Genomic DNA, 27,730 nt, shown 5'->3' on the forward strand with positions numbered 1-27,730 from the left:
CCAGGCTCTATCTTTATAGTGTTCAATTTAAGAATGCTGGTGTGAGACTTTGACCTTACCAGAATTAGCCTAATTTCTCTCGAAGCTCATAAAACAAAACAATACATGCCACCAGACAATGATGGTTGACAGTAATTAGAGCTTTAAAACTAGGCTCTAGAACGTCATAATTAACGTTTAAACAATCAGGACTCAGATCTCAGGAGCAGACAAAAGATGTCAAATCTTTTCTTACATCAATCTTACAAAGCGTCACATTAATTACATGATGTCGATCACAATAAGTTTATGTTTTAAATGAAAACTAAGCACCTTCTTAGGCACAAGGTGGGGATGTTGAGTGAGTAGCTTATTTGAGTATTGAAATATGATCTTCTTTAAAGGAAAATAGGTGCCAGTGGGTTAAAAAGTCTTCACTGAACTATTTACACTATCACATTTAGGGAGTGGTGTATTAATGTCAGGGAGGTATTGTGCCAACGGCAGACTGCATACTGGCACGTGATGTCTTATTTGTGCAAACAAAAGGAACTTCAACATCTTTGGGAAAAAGTACAGAAAGGATTTCTAGGGCGGCTTATCTCTAGAAACAGACTTCAGCCATACGCTTTTTAATTTTCTCACGTAATTCCTAAAAAGAAGAACACCTCCTACCCTCCAGATCAAGCAAAACTTAATTAGAGCAGTTTGTTTGGGTTATGGAAGCCCTTGATTTTAATTTAACAATCAAGAAGGTGACAGCTGGTACAAATATTGGTGGAACACATGGTTATCTAACATAAGCTTCTTCAAGACATTTTTGTAGCCAGAATCCCTTCTGAACTAGTGCGACTAAACCAGAAGGAATTGTTTCTAAAGTCAAAGGAGGAATCAAGGATGTGATGTGTTCTTTGACAACTTAACAGTATGATATAGTTATTCTGTATTGCAAATCGTTAAGCATCCTCCTTCAAAGTACTTTAAAAAAGAGTTTTCTTCAGATCAAAAATCTAACTGACGTGCGCTCTGCTTTCAGGACTGAACTAGGAACCAAAGAATTCCTGGAAAATTTAGTAATCCCACGCTAGAGTGTCCCGTACAAGAAGATAGACTGACCCTCTGCCAAAAAGATCAAGGGCAGGGCAGATTCCACAAACTCATTTGGAAAATCTAGGCTGAATACTGCATGTTGAAGAGTCTGTCACAGTTACCAGGAGTAAGACTGCTATGTAGCAAAAAACAGTCCCACATTGTAGAAACCACGCCAAGAAATGTCCCGCTTTCCATGTGCAGCAGTTTAACCGTGACCTTTTTCAAATTGTGTGATTGCTTAAACTGTGGGATTGGTCGCGAATCGTAGGCATTGATCCTAATATACCACAGTGTTTTTCTTTGTTGTTAGTGGGCACATACAGATATTATCTAGAAGTGCATCCGTCAAGGACGGACTTTAGCGTATATTTTGTTTAGCCCCCACACTCGCTACCCAAAATGCTTGCTTCTAAAAATCCATGTGATTCAGGTCTTAGAAAGCTTTGGCTTACAATGTTTCTCCTTTGTCAGTGGTGCAGTGCTAGCGGCCAGACCTAAACTGTTTATCTGAAGTAAATTTATTCTGATCTTTCATTTTGTTTTTTACAAATATATAAATAAATGTGCCTAAAAGCAACATCACAAATTAGAGGTAAGCAAAGGGTATTAAAATAGTCATCGACCTTGCTACAGGGTTTGTAGCGTCTCTTTCTTGGTCACCAATATAGAAAAACCCAAGTTCATCAAGTCGTAGACTCACAGCCCTCTCTTGGCACAATGAAAGTGGTGCCTCCTTAGCAGGAGTCCTAGAGGTAGTCAGGATAGACACGCATGATGGACAATTGCAGCTGTGAATCTTTAACCAGCAAGCAAAATTTCTCAAAACCAGCAACAAAACTGTCCATAAGACTCCTCTAGGATTAGAGCATTTTAAGCTGCACTCCACTGCAAAGCTTGGAAAATAAAACCGAATTTAAAAAATGCACAGCTCTAAAGGGGCCTATCTTTACCCACAGACCTTGAATCGATGCAAGGACTGTTGTGCTACAGGTTGTTGGGTGCCTTACATGTCTTGTGAAATGGAAAATAACCCAGAGGCCAAAATTCAACCACAATCCAAATCACAAAATAGCTCAAGCGATAAGGATCCACGTTGAAGAGGTTGGCTCAGGTCGAAACTATTGACAGTTCTGGTGAAACAGAGGCCTTCTTCCATGTACCTACAGTGACATCCCTTCAAGAGAATTGAGTGTATTGCAGGCTTTAGCAAGAACTTCCACCATCCTAGACAATTTCAGGTGCGCCACCCTCACTCGACACAGAGGTTATTTCCATACTCAGTGTGCCTGCTGGTTTGCATGTGTTGTAGCCTCCTGTAATATGTTACACTCAGCTCAGTCAGCTACTTTTGCAAACTGACCATGTTTGTGAGAATCTTCTACCAGACTCTGTGTGCATGGACAGTGCTCAAGTCAAATCTTGTAAGACAAGAAAAATCAGTGCAAAAGAGGAAAGTAAATTCAGGTACGAGACCCTGCGACAGCAACGTGAAGTAGGCAGAGAAAACAGTGTACGATCTTTACTTTCGCCTTATTACTTCATTTAACATTTACGTAGCTGCAATTAATTAAATGGGGCATCTATCTGTGGTACATCATCACTTTACCGAGAACATCAGGAAAGCACGCTTTAAAGTAAGTATAATTTAGTATAAGCCTAAAAACACTGAATTATTTGGAATTAATTTAGGCTGCTCTATCTTTGTAGTGTGAGCATCCAATTGTTTTAGTGCCGAAAATAATTTCACTTAACTTCTTGAATACCCTCCCCCTTCTTGAATTAAGCACCATGCAGCATTTCGAAGTAGCAAAGAGAGAAACATAAAAAAGATAAATAAAATGCTTTTATCAGATTACCGAGTCACTGAATAATTGTGCCGAATTTTTACGAATTTCTATATTAAAAAATACAACAGAAACTTTATATACAATTTCATAACTGGGAAAATACAAACTTTGTGTGAACTGCGCATTTGCCAATTATTCAGGATTAGATACGTTTATATCTTATACGTTTGTGAATGTTGTAGAATACAAAAACATAGCAAGTGCTCAGCAGCTTTCATTCACCCTTTATCACCCAAACAACCTCTGTCAATGTCATTTTTTTTTTAATGAATCCCAAAGAAAGACTGCCCGCTGGTGACCACGTATTCTAGCACTGGTTTAAGCGTGTACTTTGGGAGCGCTTCATCAGAGCTAAACCGCTGGGCAGAGAGCAGAAAATCAACCGCACACTGCATTATCTCACAGGCACAACTTGTTCAGCAAGCTTAGTTGCAAGCATGTGATTAGAATGTTTTCCAAAATGACTGCAAACATGCTATTTTTAGAGTCACAAAAACTACTGACATTCCTCTTACTCAAAAGTTTGACAATCAGCTTTTGACAGGAGGATGAGCACAGCTAAAAAATTAATTTTAAAAGTCTATGCAAAGCAGAAATGCGTAAAAGAGAGGAGATCTGAAGTCACACCCACAGTAATTATTTTGCGGTTGAGTTTGTGAACGTGATGTCAGTAGTCCATGCTGTGCCTTCTAAGTCTCAGCAGTCTAGGAGTAGAAAGTTTTACGAGGGCTGCCAGAAGAGTCGCAGAACCCAAGAGTCAATGAAGCGACTAATATTGGCCACAATATATGATAACGGTCTCCTCCATATTACTTAAGGAATAACTGTGGGTTTGGAGCCTACTCAAGCAAAGGAATGATTTCTACTGCCAAGCCATTTCTCACATTTAGATTCTTATGGTAAGTGTCTAGGTTCCTTTTATTACAAATCAGTACACAATCAAAAACATGCCCTATAAACCCTGATTTAACAATTCTGTAATGACATACCAATCAAGTAATTGCATGCAATTATGCAATTTATGCAAAGTGCTCCGGCATTGTGCGCGGAGAAGAGCAAATGCATCACTTCATTGACTTTTTCTGCTGCGACCATGCTTCCGACACAGCACAATAGCTTTTTTAGGAACGAGACAGAACGCGATAGTAAAAGCGTTCATCAATTTTCTGAAGTGAATGAAAGAAGACAAGTGAATGTAGACACACTACACCAGGGTTTTCTACTGCTTATTATGTGAACAGAAAATCTGTGACTTATCTTGTAATCGAAAGTAGAAAAAACTCCACATATGCCGCATTAAATAGTTGACAAATGTTTCGCTCCATTACGTGCACTAACATCCAAACTGACTAAGGCAGTAATTTGGAGCAGTAAATCAAGTGAGTAAAATTAATGCAAAGTCAATAAAGCACGAGGTAGAGGTCAGTCAACTTAGTGGGAGCACTGACAATATTTTACGTCACATGGTCAAGTAGACTAAGGAGAAAGATAAGGTACTGGAAGCTCAAATCTCTGAAGAGGAATTTTAAATCTGAAAACCCATGAATTCCCTGAATTGCAACAGGGAGAATCTACTCAAAAAGGTAAAGGAAAGTCTCATTGCACGAGGAAAGCATCATCGGCAAAGCCACTAAGTCTGCCTTATAAGCGGAGGTGCCTCGAAGCTTCCATCCGTGCGGTCACTCATCAATCCATCAATGCACTCAATTACTCATCACCCATACACTCCATAACTCATCTTTGCGCTCATGCAGGTGTTTTGACTCATTCTTGCATTCACCCATGCATCCATTACAAATTCAACACACAAAAATAAACACCCCAATCAACGACGAGGCACTTTTACACATCACTAGACATACTGGTTTAGACGTTACTTTGTGCGGAGAATGAGAGCACTGTTGGTAGGGTAAGCCTACTACTCTGTGAGGGGATTTGTTATTGTATTTGTAAATGTAAAGCCACTTTATATTGTATTGGTCAATGGGTTACACAGTGCAAAGCCCTTTCCTGCAGAATTTGACTCAGGGTCTGCATTAACAATATCTCTATCCGATATAAGCAATGTAACTACTTCACAAATAGGCTAAAAGCACTGCTACTCAATCAAATGCGCCAAACCAATAACAATAAAGGGGCGATGCCAAGCCTTTGGACCACCTTAAAATTGAACCTAAACTTAGAACTAAGTACACCCATTAGCAGCACTTGACCGTCACAGTAGCAGGGCAGATCAGTCAAAGTCTAACCCAGGGAGGTGGTGTGAAAAAACGCAAAGCTCTGCAAAGCGCACACACTTAATAAATAAATGCAGTTCGTTTTTTACTATTAAAAAGAAAATATTTTATTTTACACGCAAAGTACAAACATACACAATGAAAACACATTTCTTTAGCTCTTTCTTAAACAGATATACGTGTAAGAAGGTATCTCAGAGTTAAGCAATGTAAAACGACTTTCAATGGTCTGTATCATGGATTTCCTAATGTAAACTCCTTCCTGCTGTATTTGTCTCAGTTCACCAAGTGAAGCCCCTTTCCTTCTGCACTTGTCAGAATTCTCAGTATAAAACCACTTAGGACTGTGTCTGTAACTGTAGGAGAGTTCACAGCCTCTTCCAATGGTGTCAGAGAACTGCCCCAGGCACGGGCCCTCCCACATCATTAGACAGAGGGTCTGGTCTGCCTTAATGTCTCCATCAGTTAAGGTAGGGCAAACCTAGCTGCTGCCAAATCAAAAGCCAAAAGCCCAAAAAGAAAATTAACAAACCGACAGAGCCGAGGACCCCTCTGCAATGCATACTGTTAATTCTTTTTATTGCATGAACTCTAGAATAAACCTAAAACTCCGACTAGTCAGATCTAATAAGTACCAAAATAAGAAAACTCGAAAATAAACGGACTGAGAGGTGTATTTGGAGGAACTGCAAGCGAGGCCTGAAGGGAGGGAGGCCGAGGTACAGCTCATGTGCATTTCTTCCGGGTTGCCCAATGTAAAACAGACCGCACCCTGTCCAGTTCTGTAACCTCTGACACCGATTCAGGCTACGAGTGAAAGTAAACGGGCCAGAATTAAGAGCCGCCCTGGTTCTCGACTTGTTCTTTCCAAACACGACCAGAAAAGTCCAGGGGAAGGGAAACGATGCACCCTCTACGTTCTCCAGAGATGTCAATCAGGTGATAAAGTGTAGAGATTACTGGGCCACCAGCAGCACTAACGTGTTTGTAGATCCGCTCAAGAGACTGCCGGCTGCAGTTCACTGCCAAGAGCCAGGAATAACAAAGGGGAAGAAAACTTGTGCATTTAGCCTCTTCACGCTGCCTGCTTCCGGCTGTCAACGCAATTCAAGTTTTACAAGTGATGACAAGAAGCCATTCTCTCGAAGTGAGAAGTGTACCACAACACCCAGATCTCCCGACCAAAGTTTGACATGACGTACTTTGGCAATAAACACATTAGTGTCACTGGGCCAAAGTTTTCATTTGGAGCAGTTTTGCTGCTCTCCAAAAGTAATGATGTAATTGTGCTGTCCTGCCTTCTGCAGACACAAAGTAGGCACGAAGATCCAATCACAGCGTAGTGGCAGTGTGTCATTCCCGCCATTTTTCATTTGCCCCTTGATGTTGCCATTTTTTTTCTTTTTATTGGAGCATGTGTCCCCCTACTCCAAGAGACCTCCAAACCGCAGATAAACGTGCTCCTCAGAGACAAGTGGAGTCCACTGAGATAGGAAGATTCCCAGTTGGTCTTCCTACTGGCTATCTCTAGGGAGGGATAGAACACTTCAACTTTCATTACACAAGCCCTGACTGGTGATAACCAACTCTTGTTTTTGGGGTGCTAATTTGCATCTAGGGGACTTGTCCGTTAGCTCCTGGTGTAAATTAAGCCCAAAGGCTAGGAGCAGTGTTTATTATTGTGAAGGGAGACCTTTTTTAATACCTTGCAAACAGTACACTGAGTTGCAGAGTAGTGCAGTTTAGAGTGCACGGTGTTGCAGACTAGTGCAGATTAGAGTGCAGTGTGTTGCAGACTAGTGCAGTGTTTCTTCTAGTTAGTGTCTGCCGAGGAGGGCAGGTCCACACATAGCAATACAGCATTTTTAATGCCTCACACAGGAGATCTGATATAATATATTAATATACCTTGACTCGGACCAGTGATAGGCATTACAGTTTGTCGGTCTCTTGTGTATTATAAAGCTGGAAGCCCGCTTCAAAGAATTCATAGTCAGACCGCAATGAACATTAAGGGGAGGGGCAATTTTTTTTTTTTTAAAAAGCCAGCCTACACATTCAGATGCCTATCCTTAGAAAATAAAAATCTGTTTATGCAGGTATTTAGGATCCTCAAATAAGTACAGGTTACTAAACTTTTCCAGGAATTGCTTAAAACCTAGTTTCTCAAACAAGTATTAATTGATACGCAACTCTCCAGACTAATGTAGGAGAGTATATATATCAGAGAACAACAAACTACTGTCATTACACAGCAATCACCCTACCACATAGCGAATCACAGGAGATAATTTACTGAATTTTAGTTGATAAATATTTTTTTATAATCGGTTTGTGCCACTATAGGGAATCTGCCTTTAAAGCATGGTCACCCCACATTTTTTTTTTACATTTTACTGGTCCCTATATTTTTGCTAGCTTTACAACACTGTGCACTTTACCCATGCTAACCAGTAGCAAAGGGCCTGTGCTGTACTTTTACCCATGGTTAAATTTACCTATTCCCGATAGCCACATCTAGCTTGCCTGTAAAGCCCTAGTATATGGTGTAAAAAGTGCACCCATTTGCCTGGAAGTTAAACACACTTGTGGACTGCAGCACCTATAATTCCGTCCACTACAACGGCATCACAAACATGCCTACAGGCCTACCCTGTGAAACGTGATGGCTGCTGTGTCACCCTGTAGTGCACTCTGACAAAATAACCATTTCTGATAGGTAAAAAATATATTTTTCAAATATTAGCAATTCACCCCTATTTGGAACCTTGTAGCCCACCGGGAAGGGTGCATGGTATTTAAGAGTGAAGCGTGGAAAAAAAATCATATTACCAGGTTCCGACAGTGACAAGGTCCAAAAGGCTATTCTCTCTGTGGCAGGCCTAGCTGTCCCATTTAGAAATCCAGAGCATAGAGCTTTCGATGTGCTCTCAACTTCTGTGATATGTGGGCAAGAGAAGATTCTAGGAAGTCAATACTGCTTTATTTTCCCTAATTTATTTACTCTGGGCGGTGGAAGGCCGGCTCCTGTAGTGCAGGGAGGGCACTGTTTAAAGTCCTTCATTTTAAGGACTTGTGGAACATGGGTGGCTCCTGCAGTACAGTGTGCTCCAGTCCTACACTATGAAGTCACACATGTAAGATCAGTACGATGGCCAGTCCCGCATGAATGACACTATGAACATCCTAGGAGAACTACCTTCTGCTATGTCTACAACGTATATACAGAAAAGGGTCGAATTTCTTCTTTGCTATAATCACTCCAAAACGAAGTCTTCTCAGCCTGAGTCTGTTTTAACAAGAACTGGCAAAGCCAATAGGGCTGGAGTTGGCTAATAGCCTTGTGGCCATGCCAATACATGTGTTTTTGTTTTGGGGGGGCGGCGGGCATAGTTTACAACACTTTATTGTTGGGGAAGCTTCCAGGCCCTCATCAATCTAAAAATAAGCATCATCATATTTGGCATAGTGCTCCCTGCCACTGAATGGAACTTCATTGTGTGTGGATGTGCTTTTTGTAAAATGTCAGAATGCTGTCACTCACAGTGAAGTAAGCCAATGAGTGAACTGGGCCAAACCAATGTTGTATTGGGTGGAAGATACATTTGAATGACAACCACCAATTGATAGAGGGCTGGCATAAAACCCCTATAAGTAAATATGTTATACATATAATCTTTGTAAGATTAAAAGGTTTTTGGCTAATGCTAGACAACAAAAAATAGCTGAACAGTATTGCAGGACATCACAAGAAAAAGCGAGAATTAAACGCATGTAGGAGAGTGAAAAATATAGAATTCCTCATGCAGGAAGCGTATCCTTCCAAAGAGTACAGAGACAGAGTTAAAACAATAAAGCAACAAAGGAACTAGAAATCACAAATCAAAAAATACTTTTCTGAAAATGTAATTTGTATTTTCTCTACCGCTACTCTTTGGAAGGATACTCTTCCTGCAGGAGAATTCTAATTTTTGACTCTCCTACAAGTGTGTGCTTCTCGCTTTTTTTTTTACTGCATTTGTTTTAGGGTCTTCTGGACGATTGGCCAGAAGAGTGAGCACCTATTGTTTGTGGGAACTATACAGAGTGCGGCAATACAATATCACAATCGTTCTGGTAGTTTGGGTTTCAGAACAGCAGGGCAGGACTTGCCCATGTAGGCTTTTTGAAAAAGATGTGGATTTACCCTCTGGAGCCCTTCTCCACAGAACCTTAAGCCAAATATACAAAAACTGCACTGAGCAGTTGGCACCGGCACAGTCCCTGAATTTCACAATTTTCTATATTTTCATATTAATGATTTACCAAATGCATTTTTTTAAAGCTAAACAGCAACTATTTCCTTTTTTTCCCTGTTCAGCAATTTTTATTAGAGCAAAAAGATACATGGTGATGTGATACAAACGATTAGGTATTAGCTGCATCGCTAGAGTGGTAATTAAATGCAACAGTTAGCATTAGATACAAAAAACAAAGATAATCATCAAAGTCAAAACAACTATACCAGTCAAATGTATATGGTATAATATAAAGTACTGGAAATGGCTTAAAGGTTTTGAACCAACGTATAAAAGAGGGGTACGAAGAAACACACATCAAGAACAGGTAGAAGCAATGAGCATAGCAGAGGAAAGAGAAAGGAAACAAAGAAGAAGAGACTGAATTGGATGACGTCAGTGAGGGTCTATATGGACGGGCGGGAAACAGCCAATAAATATAGGTGTGCACGTTTGAATGTGAGAGCGGATAGATCATGGCCGGATACATTTCTGTAGTTACAGGTCAATGGTATCCCATCATTTCCTGGACTGGTGTAAGGAATGTTTTTGGAAAAATGGCATTATCAGCGATTGTCGTGAAACACAGCCATGCCCACCATATAGGAGATTAACTATTTTGGGAACTTTTCCACTCAGTAAGGATTCGTTTTGTACCCATGGTCAGCGTTTAAAAAATGGTTTCATAAAATACTCATAAAACACCAGATATGTTGGTGGAGACAATTTGGAATACGATGAATGCAACCATTAGAGCGGAAATACTCAGCATTATGGCAAATAAGAACAAAAATATGAATATGAAACTGAATTTCTTGAAAACAAGGACCAAACATTTGGAAAGTGAAAGAACATTATCACTAGATCTAAATATTACAACCAGGATAAAACCATTAAATACGAATGCAATACAATTTTAAGTGACAGAACTCACGTATGGTCCAATAAAACGAAGGCTAGAAATCTCCTAGTGCACAATAAAAGCTTTAATGCCTAAAGAGCCAAAAACATGATTAATGTTCCAGTCATCAGAGACAAACACAGCTTGCTACAGGTTGGCCATATAAACATTTTAGAAGCTTCCCAATCCTTCTAAAATGACTTATACAAACCAATCCTAAATCTAGTATGAACAGCACAAAAGCTTGCCATAAGGACTTAGATGAAATGCCGTAAGCTAGCCTATCTGACAAAATGGTCCCAGATCTTAGCAAACAGATTGATACAAGCAAAATTATTAAAGCTATCAAATTCCTCAAAGCTAAGAAAACACCAGTTCCAGATTGCTTCCCGGCCTTCTTCTAAAAATACTATTGAAATATTTTATTACCTCAACTGGCTGATCGTTTTGCAAAACTAGAATAGTCAGGAAAAATTAAAGGGATATTCTCAAAAGCTCACATAGTAGTAATACCCGAAGAAGGTGAAGACCCATTAGAGATGAAACATTTTCGGCCATAGTTCAACTTAACACAGATTTTAACATCAATGCTAACATATTAGCTTTAATACTAGAGAAAACGTTCCCCTCTCTTATACCCTCATCCAACAGTGGTTTAGTAAAGGGGAGATAAGCTAAAGACCACATTCAAACCTTTTGCCATGTAACAGACTAGGCAAAAACGGATCCCTTCTCCCTCCGTGGCTATGACCCTAAATGTGAAGAAGGCGTTGAACAAAGTGTCAGGGCTCTTCCTCAATGCTGTGTTTCACAAATTAAATTTAGGTGACCGTTTCGGACGTAAGGCAATGTCACTTTACCACAACCCCTTGGCCCATATCAAACTCAATGGGCAACAGTCAAGGGAATTTCACCTTGCGCAAGGGACTAGGCAAGCTTGTCCTCTATGTCCCCTACTAGTCCTTTCAATTGAACCACTAGTCTACGGCATCTAAACAAATATCAAAATAAAAGGCATTCCTTTTCCCCACTATCCTAAAAAATTGGTGGCCTATTCTGATGCAGTTTAGATTTTTTCCGCCGAGGCAGAGGTAGCGGTGCAGGAAAACCTTGTTATTATCTGTAAATATGCTAAAGTATCAGGCTACTCGTTAAATAAGGAAAAAAAAGTAAACCTTCCCTCTGAATATGCTTTGGCTTCTGAGCATGGATACGCAAGCTAACCTGAAATGGCATTCTTCTAGACTAAAATGCCAATGCATTGAATTTTCGAACATGATTGAAGAAACCAGAGTGCATATGGGGCAAGGATCTCCAACCTTTTCTGTAATAAGAGCTACTTATGTTCACTGCAAATCATCTCGAGCTACTAATATTAGTGTTGTAATAGTTAGCAAGTATGACAAGGGTGCCATTAATGGACAGCAGTAATAACGTCAGAAAACGAGTCAGAGTTGCCAGCAGTAATGTAAAAAGACTTTGCCAATTTGGAATACCTTTGTGCGGATAATACATAACAGCGTTGATGCAATGTCCCTGGCAGCAAGGTAATAATGTTCGTAATACATCTCCCTCAATGCCACGACTTATCACTCAAATATCCACTTCAAATATATTTTGGAAATAGAACCAATTTTATCATAAAAGTTCTGAAAATACAGACATTTCATCTCAAATAAACACTTTTCAATTTTGGTATGCACATATTTATTTAGCCAAGCTAAAACTTATCCTTTATTAGGATGGACTACACCCAGGAGAGCTACTTTCAGGTAGATGGAAAGCTACCATTAGCTCACGAGTTACACATAGGAGAAGCATGTTATAGGAGCACTTTGCTGGCTAAGGTTAAAAGATTAAAATATATTTGGTCACCTAATTATATCACATCGTGGGGACATATAGAAATGTTCAAAAAGATGCTAGTGCCAAAAATAAACTTCATCCTGAGTATGTTCCCCTTTAAGACTATCTGATGTTTTACACAAGTCTGTCAATGTAATAATATCCTCCTTCATATGGAAAAATAGACATGCAAGAATTTCATTACGAAAACTGCAAACAAATAAATATAAGGACGGCTTGAACCTCCTAAACTTTAGATGCTACCAAACCGCCTTTCTGGCCAGACAAGTCACATAGTGGCTGAATCTGGAAACCCCTACTCTTCCTCCCTGGGTTGATATCAAGGTTGAAATGGTCATAATTATCTTCCTAATCAGTACCTTGTCGATAAAACAATTTCAAGTTCCTCACTCATTTCTGATCCTGAGGGACACATTAACAGCTATAAAAACCTTGGATAATTGATAAAACAAGGGGATTAGAGTTAGCCTCATTGTTTAACCATTCCATTAAACTCGACCCTACCACGGCTTTCTGGAAGGATTGGGCTGCTCGTGAAATTCTTTTTATCAAGGACCTCCGGGAAGCCAAAATCTACTACCCTTTGCTATGCTTTCTGAAAAGTTCCATCTCCAGCCTCATGACCTCTATAATTTCCTGAAGGTTAAAGTTTCCCTACAAAAGCTTGGTCAACTTCACCCCGCAGATTGCCTTCACTTTCTTGATAACCTAGCTAATAAAACCCACACTGCTTCTCTAAAATACAAACCATTGCAAAAAAACTCTAAGCAAAATAATACAAATATTCAAAATAAATGAGAGGAGTCATGTTCCCGCAAAAATATCAAGGTCTTCCCACCCTCTCTACCTGGGATGAAATTTAGGACTTCCTCCACCAACACAAAACTTCTCTATTATATCAGTGTAAATATTGGACGGACAACAGGCCCCTTAGGTCCGCTACACGTTTACATAAACTTGGACTAACAGACTCAGACTCCTGTTGGCCTTGTGGTTCCTCCCCTGGAACTTTAGATCACATTCTTCTTTACTATTAACATATTAGACCTGTCTGGACAGAGCTGATTAGAAGTGGTCTTTAATAAGATTTTCAACACTAACCTCACTCTGGCTTGTTCACCTACCCCTCTCTAGACAACTGGGATCATTTCTTCATGAATGTACTATGCACTATTATCATAAAAAATATTCTAGCAAACTGAAAACACCACAATAACATTTCAAATCACACGTGGTGGGCTTGGGTTTGCTTTACAAGAAGTGCAGACAACAGTGTGCATAACACTGACTACAACACCATATCTTACTGGCTATTATGGCCAAAACCAGATCTTTACCTAGAACAAAAAAAAAAATCAAGCCACTGTAAACATCAGCTCCTGCAAAATAAATATGATCCATAACTCCTTAGAGTGCGTATACTGTTACCCTTTCCCCTCTGTCCTGTTTCTTCCAATAGTTTTTTTCTCTTTTGGGTATTATTTAAGTTTCTTCATTCCCACTCCTTTACACAGTTTTACCGCAGTGCATTTATTCTTAATGCTCACTAGGCGCCAATTAGCTATGTTCTACTACAATGTATTGGAATTTATTAAAATGTATAGCCTGAAATATTTCCTTTGTATTGCTCTTTACTTGACTTCTTTAATAAAATTTCTTTAGAAATAACAAATAATAAATTTGGGTCATCTACCAATTTTTGTTGAGGGAAACCGTGTAATTTTGCGTGATGGGTTTGTGCTCTACTTACACACAACTGCCCGAGGTAAAATCTCCGATTCGCAGTCACTGTGGTGTTGATGCTTTCAAGGCCTGCAATCCAAGCAGCAAAGGTGGAACCTGACCCGTGCCAGCACGCGTGTACAATATAGACGCAGAGGTACGGTAAGTGCTGTGTTAGCTGTACTGTATACCAAACGGAAAAACAGTGACAAGACTTAACAAGAGCCACTGAGAAGTGCCAACTGAAGTCAAAGGAAATACGTCACCAACAAACACCTTCCACCCCTTCACCCGCACCAGTCCCCAAAAAAAACAAGCATTTGCAATGCAATAGGTCTCGCATTAGGAAAGTTTGAGCTATTGGTATTGTAAATGGGAAAGTTTTTATTTATGTTTTTTTTTTAAATAGCTAAATTAATAGCTTTGTCATTTACAATGCCAATAGTTATAACTTTCGCAAATGTGATACCTATAGCATTTGTAATGCAATATGTTTTGTATTTACATGACTTCGATGTATTGATATTACAAATAACAATGGCGTTTAATTTTTTTAAATAACTAATACTTAAATAAAAGTTATTGTAATTTATAATGGAAATAGCTTAAACTTTTCTAAAGAACTTTTGTGAAATTATGTTCAGTGTATTTTATTGTGACGAAAATCCAAGAACAGAAGTGAAATATTAACATCTTTTTGTGACATTTGCAACCTGCCAACCCAAACACTCACGTGAGAGATGGGGAGGGAGGGGGGGGTATTGGGTCGAGAATTACCTAAAGGCACTTTTGAACCCCACCCTGCCCCTAAGCCCCCCTCTAAAAAAATGGTTGTTGAGTGAGACTGGTGCCGATGTCTTGGGGTGTTTTTGCACCCCTCAATTGATATCGGCTGTTCAAAGCCTCGGGAAACGAACAGGAAAACCAATATTTACAGTGGTTCTCAGCGAGTTTCCCTTGCCACCGTGTGATTTCGGCTCTTCACCAGTGTGTTAGGAGCGGTGGGAGTTGGCAGGTATGTCTGTTTCACATTCAGTGATCTGACTGCTCCGTGATTTTGCGCCGAGGTATGTAAGTTTTACAAGTAACCACAGCGGCGGTGGTCTTTCACTGTGCCCGCCACACTCGCTGTAGGCATTAGTAGTACTAGTATTCCATGTAAACGTTACCTTGTCGGTCTGCAGGCTGGCCGGGCTGCCGTACCTGCAGCGGGTCACAAAGTGCTCGCAGTTGTTCCACAACAGGCTGTACTCCACGGCCCCCACCAGCTGCTCGGCTCGCCGCGCCACCTCCTCCGCGGGCAGCGCCCCCCGTGGGAAGCTGCGGTCCAGTTGGTTAACCAGGATGCAGCTCCCGTAGGCGAAGTCGTGCACCGAGTCCACCCGCACGCTGGCCGCCTTGGCCAGGACCCCCAGCACCAGCCGCTTGTTGGTCACCACCTTCTGCAGCAGGGACGGGTCTTCGGACAGCAGGGGCAGGATATCCGGCATCAGGTGGGCCACCCGGTCCTCCCCCAGGTAGATGCCAAAGTGGACGAAGAGGGTGCGGGGCACCTCCAGCAGGTCCCCTCTTTTGTATAGAGAAATGTCATAGTGCCATTCAGGGGCCACTTCATCTTCGGACACACTGAAGAATTTGAAGTTGGAAATCAGCAGCACTTTCTCGATTAGAAAATACAGCACTTCCAGCACTGGGGACTTCATCTTTCCTTCGCTGCAGGCTGCACTTTGCTGCTGCTGCCGCCCTGTTCTTTCTGCTAATTTGAAATACGGCCTTTCCTATAAAGGCTCTTTGACGGGAAGGCGGGGGCTGGTTAAGTGGAGGACGGAGCAGAGAAAACAAAACGTAGCCATCTTGCTGGCTTGCAAATCACACATGCCCAGCAATACTTTATTTAAAAAAGTAAAAAGAATCAACGGTCCCCTGCGTCAGAGACTGCTTGCCAGTCACAGCTCGCTCTCCCTCTACTTAGAAGTAACTGTCAGGCCTTCACAACTTGCACATTACCAAAGAGTCCGGTTCTACCCAAGTCGCAAACAGCACCACACACACGCATGCATTGATCTCTTATAGATATAATCATTACTGAAATTAGAGCGGTTCCTTTCCCAGGGACTGATATTTAAAGAGAGTCTCATGAGTGCTGCACAGGAAAACCAGCTGTAACCAGAGTACGCTCCTCGTCACTCAGCCGGCCTGCGACCAGGAAGTCAGGCAGGCCGGCGCGACAACCGGAAACAGGAAGTAGGAGGGTGGGAGCCTACCCCGCCTCCCACGGAAGAGCCGCGATTGTTTGGAGCACCGGAGCAGGCAGGAGCCTACCCTGCGCCCCGGTGCCGAAGGAGGGAAGAAGAGTCCTGCTGCCGGGCCCTGCAGCTGAGGAGAGCCGCCGCACCAAGGAAGCCGGTGAGTGGGTTGCTGAGCTGCGAGGGCGGGGCGGGGGGGGGCTGTGTATGTGTGTGTGCGTGCGTGTGTGTGTGTGTGTATGTGTCTTCGAGTGCGTGTGTGTGACTGTGGGGGAGGGGGTGTGTGTGTGAGCGAGTGTCTGTATGCGCGCGCATGTGTACGGCGCGGGACGCGACGTGCGCGTTTGCGCACACAAATCCAGGCAAAAGCTCGTACCACCCTCTTGTCCGTCCTTCCCCCGTAACAGATAACTATACGTCTCCAGCTGGACACATGCATCCTTCGGATGCATTACCAGCGAGTCCCAAAAAATAGGCTGGACAGCGGCTGTGTAACACTTAAAAAGTGTACTGATTCACCCATAAAAATAAGTTTACATTCAGGGGCACAGCTTTCAATAGTGGAGCAGGTGCGGTTTCCTCCAAAGCCCAGCAGTGTGAGGGGTCGACTTCACCACAGTCAGTGGCTGTTTTTCACTACCTAACCAAGGGCTGTGGGTCTAATGTCCTTGCTTGAATTAGGGCCCATGGCACCCTTGCTATGCCACGGTTTACATGCAGATAACGCGCCAAACCCAAACCATCAGTTTCTAGTATGACGCAATATAACATCTCACATGCCATCGCCTTGAGCAGCAATGTTCTCTCAGCACGAAGACAGAACTGCCTACCAGACACGCATACGCGATTACATAAACTGCGGCACTGTGATGTGAGGGCCACCAAGCCAGAAGACTTGGGTTTAATCTTGGAATTTGTAAAAAAAAAAAAAAAAAACATTGAAGACGTAATTAATATTACCACACAAGCCATGTCTGTCAAAGGTGTAACAAAGGCCCATGCGGCGCAGTGTGGTGTGGGGAGGGGGCACCAGCAGTTCTAAAAACTTGGTGCTGAGACAGGTCCCTATCGGGGTCTCCATTTTTGCCCTCACCATGAGGTTGAGAAATAAATCTTACATTCTGCAGCAGTACCACCTTTCATTACCTGTGATGTAACTTAGAAGAGACTCCTACTATTTCTTTCACAGTCTCATCATCCCAGTACTGAAGCATTTGCAATACTATATACAACAAAGCCATAGTTGTTGCTTCTTTATCTTAAGCAACTAACAACCACTGACAAAGCCAATAGTCCTGGCGTGTTGTAGGCATAATATTACTTGTATCATATCTGGATGTAATGACAGAAACAGTAAAATACCACTCGGGAGGCACACTATACTAAGTACAGGTTTTTAGCTTAGATGTTTTAAGCAACGCCTTTAATTACATAGGCCACGCCCCATTTAGAGCCCCTCTAGTTTTTTTCACCCCACTTAAAGCCTTGGGAGTGGGGAGGGTGGGGGTAGTTAATTGGCGACCCTTCGGGGGAGAGGCATATTCAGCCCAAGGCCAATAAGTATCTTTGAGATATGGGAGACTCATGGGCCCCTCAACCCCTTCTACAAGAGGGCCCCGTCATTTTGCGTTACGCCACTGACATCTGTCAACGTCTAAGAAATGCTCCTAAGTTCTACTGCTAGGCTTATATTTCCCTCCCACTAATGCCTCTCGTGATGTGTCACCCAGCACTGACTTAAGCCCAACACTTAAAATAATACACCCAGAAAACAAACAATCTATCACCGCTGCCAGATAATAAAACGCAGAGTTTGGCAGGCAAGGTCTGCTGGCTCGAGGACTAGGCTGAAAAACCATTCAGTCGATTGATCTCCTACCTGCATCGCATGAAACAAAGGCAGGACTACAAGAGCCTGTAATCAGACAGGGCACACGGTTCACACAATTCACAAGGGTTTAAACAGCAGCACCGTAGTAAAGTACATGCTCACATTCAAGCAACCACAAAGCCAGGCCACATGACTGCCTACCTTGGTCTGTCCTCTGTATGAAAGGTGAGACAGAGTAGCTTCAAGAAGCACCACTATAGGGACCGCAAGGCAGCTCAGCGGGTTAATTCACCTACTGAGCAGATTATTCTGAAGCCAACTGGCCACTGGTTTGAATCCAAGCGAGTGTGACTTCATCCTGTGGGGCCGATAAAAGGAGTAAAGTGTTGGTAGTGCACCTGTTTGTGACGGTGCAACAGAACAGGACTGCATCTCAGGTACTAAAAGGTACTGGAACAACGATAGGGCTGAGCAGACGGATGAGTCTAAGAGCATTTTTTATTGCAGTAGCTTAAGGAACACCTACGATAGGCGTGGAAATAAAGAAACCTCACCCAACCCCTTTATCATAAGGTTACCTTTTTTTATGTGTTGCTTTTGCTCCTTTTATTTTGAAGGGATCCCACCTGACCTCTCTCTCTGCCACTCTCTGCTGTTGCAAGGATCCTGCTCATACACAGAACTGTGCACAGAGACCTAGGACGTCAGTGAATTGTGGTGTACCAGAAACTCACCTCAGTACCTAGAAAAACCCCAACCGGCTAGCATCAGTGTCACATTAGCTCTTCGTCCTATAGCAACGTAACCAATGATTATACAACCTAGAACATGCGACTTAGGACCATCTCAGGAATGTTGGGAAGTGAGAACACCCTTTTGTTATACTCTCATACCAGTCTACAACAGGAGTAAAGAAGAGACACGGTAAGGTTAAAATATTTATTTTAACAACGTGTTCTCATGTGCAGTATCTTAGCCAACACATATGACATATGATTAAAAATAATATGGTCAGCATGGACAATTCCATAAAATACAAAAGGAGAAATCATATTACAAGGATGGTGAAAACAGGTCCTATAGCGCCTAGTTTTAACACGCTCCCTATATAGGAACTATGTATTATAAACTATAGAAGGTCTCTTAGGTTTGTGTGGGGGACCCCATTACCTTTCCGCTCAGTAAGAGTAAATTACATATGGATCAGAATAGGCTCTCATCATCCCTGGAAACGGAAATCTTCCATGTGTCTGAAATCATGGCTAGTGTGTGATAATAAGGACGCCAGAATCTTACTTGACTCACAGCTGCCAAAATGTTGTGTCTAGAAAGCGTTACCCAAACATGTCGAAAAACAACTAACATGTTTTGATAACCTTGACGGCTTTAGCACTCACTGTGCAGACTAGTGGCACAATGTAAGTCTAGAGATGTCGAAAACAAGCCTTTTCTCATGTGTAGAACTTTGTGAAGGCTAACTTACAAAAACAGCTATGCAGTGTTGTGTGCAAAAGCAGCAAAAGGTAAAATAGCGGTTAAACTTCTAATAAGCCATGCTAACATAACATACATACAAAGAAAGGCCCTAGGCCATACTACACTGCATTCCCATGTACACAATGACTTTCCTCTCAGCCCACCCGCTTCTTTCCCATACACACAGTGACTTCCCAGTTCCCCTCCACCACTCACCGTATTATGCTTTTTGGTAATATTTTCAGACTGTGGCCTTTTTGTTCATGGGTCAGAGATTCGAACCTCATTGAATAAGCCCATACTGCCCCATTTTTAAATGGGACGTTCCATTCAAAAATTATTTTGGACCCGGGATGACCCACAATACAAAATCAAAAAGCAATACATGTTATTTGTTTCCAGTGTACCTTCTGCCACTTTTTTCCATCATTACTAGCTAAAAGTTAACTCTTGGCAGCCATCGTCTTCCCCTTATCTTGCTATTTTAAGACACACTTTAAGTAAAGAGATGCTCAAGGTACTTTGTTACTTTATAAACAACACTCAAAATATCCATTTAAAACAACAAAGTAGCACAGAGCAAAAGCATAGCTTGGGTCAAATTAACAAAGTGTTGTTGTGGTCACGAACCTCGTGATTCACAAAGTCACAGGGGTTGCAACTGCAAAAGGGAATTTGCAAACCTTCCAAATCACGATTTAGAGGGGGCTTAAAAGGGGTATACTCGGGGAGGAGCCTAGCTCGAGAGCGTAATGGCCGCCTTTTAGCTCGGCTCCGTCGGCCCTCCGGCCAACCTCGAATATCCTGCAATATATCCTGTACTGCGACGATACTTCACTACAGATTTTGGAATTTAACGACCCACTCTTACTCACCGTCTGGTCCGGAGGCTCCTGCGTGCTGTGGGTCCGCAGCTGTGCCCTCGGTGGGATTGGGGCCTCCGGGCGCTCGAGACCGGGACCTCGCCTGTGGGACCCGACCGGCGGTGCTGAGATTGCCGGCCCCGGCCGCGAGAGTGAGCCACTGGTGGGAGCCGTTGTGTGTATGCCCCGGTGATCCTGAACCGGCCCCGATTTGTGGACCGTGCGGCTGGAGGGGGACGAGATGTGTCGGGGGCTGACTGTGTGAAGGGGTCCCTTCGCCTTTGTTCTGTCCGGCAGCCCTGGACCCCGCGCCTGGCTCTCGCTTGTGGGGCCCGCCACTGTTCGGAGGCGGCCCCCCCCCCCATTGAGCGCCTGCCCGTTCTGTGCCGGTGAGGCCATTGTTGGGAACCTCCGGAAGTCTGTAAAGTCCTACATTTGGGAACTGTTTGGGGGCCCACGGTGGAGTGCGGGGCGGCGAAACTCACAAAATGGCTACCAACAACGTGGGGGGTGATCCGCTCTGCACCGACGAACCTTGCTGGCCGGATTGCGCGGAGGCCTGGGCGTGTGCTCGAGCGCCCACGCTCGGAGATGTCCTGGATGCCTTGATGTCCTTGTACGCTGTTTTGGCCCCCGGTGCTTCTCCCGACCCCATGCGGCCCGCCGCCGTTTTGGGTCGTCGCTCTTTCATGCACCCCTATCGTCCTGATGCCTCCATTGCTTTGCCCCCTTCGGCTGCGCCAGGAGTTGCTGTCGCTGTTCTTCGGCCGCTTGATGGGCCGGTGGCTTTTGAACCTCCGCTTTCTCACCGCCCGGACTTCGAGGACTTGCACACGACGCGGAGATCTGCTCCTTCCCGGACAATTGGGAACTACGGTGGACCGCTGTTTGCTCCCGCTTCGATGGATTCGAGCTTTTGTCCTGGTGGGGTACCTTTGCATTGTCGAACTGCGAAACTGGACTCCGGCTTGCTTTTGCTTGCCCTGTCGTTGCTGCTACAATTGACTTGCTTCATTGACTTTTTGTATTCCATTAGTATGGTGGCTCTCCCTACTCTACATCACTGCCGTAACCCTGGTCAACATTACGATTATTCTGTGCTGGGTGGTCCGCTTCATGTTATCCTTTATTGGGTTGGTTTCGTGATTAGGAAGGGCTGGGGGTAAGTTGCAAGACACTGATAGACTGCTGGTTTACCTGTCCGTTGCACTGATGCTTGTACTCTCGACATTGTGAAATGTTAAAATTTCACCCCCTCCCCCCCCCCCTGCGGGTTTTTGCTGTATGTGAAGGTGTAGCACTGATTTGATAATTATTCTTTTGCTGGTCGGGGGAGGGTCGTAGCCGAGTGTGTTTGTTCATATCCTCTGGCTCCTCCCTCACATCTTATTTTTGTTTCATATTCCCTTTCCTCCTTCTTTTTGTCTCCTTATTCTACTTTCTTTCTTTACTATATTTCGGGTTTCGGATTAGGGCGACAGGCACGCTGTTTGGAGGGTAGGCCGTAGCCTTCTGCAGGGGTGCGGGGTGGGATGGGTGGGCGGGGTCTTTCAGATGTTTCTTTTTCGGTTCTATGGCCCTTTTCTATCCCTTTATAACGGTGCCGCTTCTGTCCTCGCTTCTCTGGCATGAGTGGGTTGGGGTCTGTCGCTATGCCACTTTTATCTGTTTCGATGCTCCGTCGCGACTGCCATACCCTTCTTTTCGCCAGCTCTCTACTTTCTTCTGTATTATTAGCCGCGGGATGCCTGGCCCGGGGTGGTGCCCATCTTGCACGATTGTGTTTCTCCTTTTATATTTCTTTTTCTCTGTTCCTCCTTCTTCCCCTTTCCCTGTTCTTGCCCTTATTGGTTTCCTCCCCTCTGTTTCCCCCCTATTTTTCCCCTTTCCCTCCCCCCTCCCCTTCCCTCCCCCCCCCCTTTTTTCCCCAGGCTCGTATGGCGAGTAGGTTTCGATCGTGCAGTTTATCTGCTCCCCTTGCCTTCGTTAGCGTGTTATTGGGTGGGGGGCGTGAGATGCTGGTAGTACTTGTATGCTTATCTACTATATTTTGCGTTTGTTTTGTGCTACGACCGACTCGTGTCTTCACGTCCCCCCTCCCTTCCCCCTCCTCTTCCCATTTTGGCGAGGGTGTATTTTTGTTTATTGTTTTTTCCGTATTTTATGAATCTGCCATGAGCCTTGTCCCCTATTATAAAATGGACCTCATTGATCCTGATATTGGGCCGTTAATGTCGCTTGTCCTTTCCTTAGCATTGTTTTAAATATGTTTGCCTGCCTGCCAGCTGGCCTTGTGTTGCTTATTTTGACTTTTGATAATTTTAATTGTGGCCGGCCGGATTGGTTGTGGGCCCACGCATGTCTATCCTGTTGATGCGAATAAAGGTTTAAAAAAAAAAAAAAAAAAAGGGGTATACTCACGATCTGCAACTCGGAAGGGGATACATCAATGGTTTGTCATTCAAATTGTGGTTGCTAATCGTTGATCATTTATTGACCCTCGAATTGGGGTGGTAACTGATAAGCAAAAGAGAAGATGTCCCCTTAGGGTCGTCTCAGCGTCCTTGGGGTGTGGGGAGGCTTTAGCAGGCAGTGGTCCTGGTCGATCTCTCCCATTTGGGAAAATATTGCGGGGGGGGGGTTATTAAAGGAGCACCTCTGCATTTAATGGACACTTTAAACAAAAAATGTTTCCTGTTCTGGAATGCTTATAGAATACTGAGGCAAATTGTTTTTACCTACCTACACCCTATTCCGCCGCGGGAAGTCCCGTTTGTTGCGGAGGGAAATACTGGGGTAATTCAGGGCCTCCCACACAGTCGCCATCTTAGGATAGGGCGGAACTGCTGGGGACGCGCTCTAGTTCTCTCCACATCCGGGCACAGCCTATTAAGGCAAGTCCCGAACAGTGGACCAGTGACAGAAGTAAGCACTCTCTGTTAGCGCATGATACAGAACTGTCACGGGCTAGGTTGCCGCAGAAATTGACACGGTTGCACTTTTAAAGCGTGATTACGACTTTTTAAACTTCAATTGTTGTTCGTATTTTAAATTTGCTAATGCACTATTGATGTAAATTTGCACAATTTTGCACAAACTGCTGATACAACCTGCATAAATCTGCACAATTGACCAAAAATTGTTTTTACCTACCTACACCCTATTCCCTGGTCCGCCGCGGGAAGTCCCGTTTGTTGCGGAGGGAAATACTGGGGTAATTCAGGGCCTCCCACACAGTCGCCATCTTAGGATAGGGCGGAACTGCTGGGGACGCGCTCTAGTTCTCTCCATATCTGGGCACAGCCTATTAAGCCACATGCTCGGAAGAACGCGCAGCGGACGCGCTGGCGGCGCGCCGAAGGCAAGCCCGTCTGCGCCCGTCCGCACCGGACCCGCGCCCAGCGCCCAAATCCCTGCCCATCTTGTCCTAAACACGTACTCTAAAGAGGAGTTACTTCTACTGCAGCCAAAGGCCTGTAAACATCCTGCAAACCTATATAATAATGGCACCTTCAACTCTTTAATTTCATCTCCTGTGGGTACCGGATTAACAAGGCATCGTTAAATCCCCCCCATAAGCCGCAGAACCTGTACGTGGATAAGAGCATCCCCATAACTATAAATAATCACTCGATTCCTATTAGTAAACAGACACATACGCTCAGCTACCCTGACAATAGCAACAGTACCTTAAAAAAACATTCGTTTAAATGTGAGATCTAGGTCTAAGCACAAATATGAGATAGAAGCACTTATTACGGATTATGCCGCCGATCTTGTGTTTCTTACAGAAACATGGGCCTCTGAAACGTCAGAACCTGACTGGAATGCAGCAGTTCCCGAAGGCTAATCCGTAGCACACATTAACAGGATAGGATCAATAGGAGGTGGAATTGCAATAATCCACAGGACCCATTTAAAAATATTTATTCTCCCCCATCCAGATTTGGAGGCTGAAGCCATGAGCTTTAGCATTAAGGATAGAAACCAAATAGTGTTCTCTGGCCTACTGGTGTACATGCCCCCAGGACCCAGAGCTCCTTTTACCAAAGCACTGCACACATTCCTGGAGTCTACCATAGACTCAATTCCTGGAGTCTACCTTAGACTCAATCACCTACACAGTGCTGGGTGACCTTAATTTTCATCTAGAGGAAAAGAATGATCCCGATGCAGCTACGCTAATTGACAACTTTCACAGTTTTGGGATGAACCAACTAGTCTTAAAACCCACGCACACAGCAGGACACACCCTAGATGGGATTTTCACTAACAATGAGTCTATAAAAGTCGCATCGGTCCTGCCTGTTCCCTGGTCTGATCATGCGGTAATCATTTTTGACTTAAAAATAAACCTTCCTGCCGCCTTCCGCAGAGACTTCTCGTTACCTGAAACAATACGTCCTTGGAAAAAGCTAGTACCCGACCAATTAGCTAGCACATTAGCCAGAAACTTGTCATTACCGGAACCATTTAACAGTGAAACTGGGGCGACCCATTTCCATAACTGGATAAGCCAGGCAATAGATCAACTGGCCCCAGTGGAAATTAAAAAACCTAGGAAACGGTCAGCCACTGCACAATGGTACACTCCGGATGTAAAATCATTAAAACTTAAATGCCGACGCTACGAGCGGATATGGCGTTCAGACTACAGTCATCAAAATAGAACAGAATATACGAGAGTCTTGCATGAGTACAAGACAAAGATAGCCCAGGCCAAATCGGCCTTTGTCACAATAAAAATTCAAGAGGCCTCTAATTCCCCTAGGGAACTATTTAAAACGGTTGCCCATCTGGCAAAGAGTCCTCGTTACATCACCTTTGTTCCTGATCAAAACTTTGTTGACAACATTGCTACTTTTTTTCAACAAAAAGTGCAGACAGTATATGATGACCTACAAGCCTTGGTAGTTGACAAACCTCCTACCTATCAAGAGAATGCAACACCGACTGTCGCTAATTACTCTCAGTTTCCACTGCTAGAAGACACACAGGTCAGGAACCTACTCATTCAGATGAAATCAGGGTCACCCCTAGACCCTTGCCCTCCTTATATACTGCATCTAATTCCAGAAACAATAAGTCCAGCCCTGACACCTCTGTTAAATGAGGTCATTGGATCTGGTAAATTTCCTCGTAGCTGGAAGAAAGCCTGTATTAGGCCCATCCTTAAAAAAGAGTCCCTGGATCCGGCGGAACCAAAACATTACCGACCGATATCGTGCCTACCTCTGCCAGCTAAGATTCTGGAAAAAAGCTATGAATCTAGAGTTAATGAAGTACATAGACCACAACAACCTACTAGACCCCTCACAACATGGATGTCGACCCTGTCACTCAACAGAGTCTGCACTTATAATAGCTTCCGAGGACATTCGCATGACAATGGACGAAGGTGGTATAACGGCCCTGATCCTCTTGGATTTAACAAGCGGCATTTGACACCGTTAATCATGAGGTCCTATTGAACAGACTGAAGGCCCTGGGAATCACAGGCACAGCCCTAACCCTTCTTACGTCTTTCCTAGAGGAACGAATTCAGCAAGTTCATTGGGGAGGTCTCCAATCCAACGAATTTTCCCTCCCTGGGGGGTACCCCAAGGCTCGGCCTTGTCGCCGACGTTATTCAACCTGCACGTGACACCTCTTGCAGCACTAATAAAATCTCATGGTCTGCATCTGGTGTCGTACACCGATGACACACAAATTGTAGTGTCACTTTCTCAGTCGGTAGAAATAACAGCAGAACGCTTCAGGAACTGCCTCTTAGATGTAAAAAATTGGATGAGCCACAATTTCTTAAAACTTAATACAGAAAAGACGGAGGTAATAGAGTTCGGCCAGAAACCATCTATCTGGAACCACCTCTGGTGGCCTCCGGAGGCCGGCACTTGTCCTGTCCCAGCAGATAAGGTTAGGAACCTCGGCTTTATGTTCGACAAAGAACTCTACTGTACCGCACAAATAAACCAGGTGACATCGGCCTGTTTCTACACCATTAAGGTGCTCAGAAAAATACTACCGCATATCCCACTCACCCTAAGAAAGACAGTGATGGGAGCCCTTGTAATGTCTAGGGTAGATTATTGTAACTCTCTCTACTTGAGTATGGGGGAAAAACAGATGGCTAAATTACAGGCAATCCAAAATGCGGCTGCTAGAGTTCTAATGAGTCTAACAAAACGTCACCCTACCTCCAAAACCATTCACGAACTTCACTGGCTCCCAGTTAGGCGTAGAATCCAGTTCAAGGCCCTCTGCCTAGTCCATAAATCCCATTATGGGAATGGGCCGGCAGACTTCACCAATCTATTTTCGCGCTACGCCCCTCAGCGCACATTAAGATCATCTAGTCAAGACCTGGTGTGCCAGCCCAGAATACGTAGAGCCCGCTGGGGTGAGAAATCCTCTACCCACCAGGCCTCCAAACTATGGAACTCTCTGCCCACCGTGCTCCGGTCTGACAAATCCAAACTGAGCTTCAGAAAGACACTAAAAACCTGGCTTTTCTCTATGCCATAAACTCAGAATTGCCGCCTGTTTCTGTTCTATAGCGCCAAGACGCCTCGGCAATAGAGCACTCTACAAATATTTCAGTCAGTCAGGCTAAACTTGGATTATTCTTACAGGGTCTACAAAAGAATGCGTTTTTAAATGAGACAATGTGCTTTATGAAGCAATGTCGCTTATAGGTTTGTCCAATTATTACTGTTGTGCTTATTACTGTGCAGTTGGGGAATAATACATGAAATTGAGTTGATGGTGTTCTACTTGATCCTCACTTTTGAGTGCCTGGTGCCACTGCTCGGCACAGGTATCACAGAGAAGTAAGCTGAGAGGGCAGTGGAGCTGTGGCTAGGTGGTGTGTAACGGAGCACCAGTGAAGGCTTGAGAAAAGGGGTAGGGTTTAGGCAGTTTCCTCCTTGGCAGCAAGAGAGCTGCAATAGTCAGCAGCCTGCACTCATCATGGAAATACTCTAGTGAGAGCCAGTTTGTGCTTCCATTCCAGTGGCATTCATGACATTGGGGCTCTTTTTCAATGGCCCTGGTCAATAGTTTGGCTTGGATAGTTATTCAGTTAGGGTGCGTTAAGCACATGAATTTAAAATCTAGCTTACAGACTGACACAGAACTACCACGGTCCACATATTTCACCCCCCTTAGTTAAAGTTGACTAATTGTTAAATTATTTTTTTTTTAGTTGGTTGAACTAGTTCAATTATGTCAAATGTTATAATTTCAAGAGTATTAATTCAACACAAACAGTTATTTCAGGAACAGTGTATGTTTAGCACTTCCAAAACTTCCATCCTCTGCATTCCAGACAATACCAAACTACACCAGTGCCCCAGTCCATAAAGAAAGAACACAACTTGCCTTAACATAACAA

At 43.6% G+C, this 27,730-nt stretch overlaps 2 protein-coding genes across 5 annotated transcripts in view; both read right to left on the reverse strand.

The window, feature by feature from the left end:
* The window catches only part of SPIRE1 (spire type actin nucleation factor 1), a 579,327-nt gene that overhangs the window by 477,308 nt on the left and 74,289 nt on the right, over positions 1-27,730 (reverse strand). The window lies entirely within an intron of this gene.
* LOC144826834 (lecithin retinol acyltransferase-like) lies at positions 10,759-15,679 on the reverse strand. Its single transcript, XM_078685316.1, has 2 exons — positions 15,091-15,679; positions 10,759-10,788 (listed from the first exon to the last, which is right to left on the reverse strand). Exons 1-2 carry the CDS (start codon positions 15,622-15,624, stop codon positions 10,759-10,761), a joined length of 564 nt encoding a protein of 187 aa, XP_078541442.1. The 5' UTR covers positions 15,625-15,679.

Source organism: Lissotriton helveticus, chromosome 4_1 (assembly GCF_964261635.1).
Source record: "Lissotriton helveticus chromosome 4_1, aLisHel1.1, whole genome shotgun sequence".
NCBI lineage: Eukaryota > Metazoa > Chordata > Amphibia > Caudata > Salamandridae > Lissotriton > Lissotriton helveticus.

Bases quoted from the DNA above. Each gene is read 5' to 3' on its own strand.
- LOC144826834 (XM_078685316.1), bottom strand. From the start codon at position 15,624: ATGAAGTCCCCAGTGCTGGAAGTGCTGTATTTTCTAATCGAGAAAGTG. The intron at 10,789-15,090 runs GTAACGTTTACA...TGACTATTCTAG, and splicing joins CCAGCCTGCAGACCGACAAG to TTTTGCAAAACGATCAGCCA.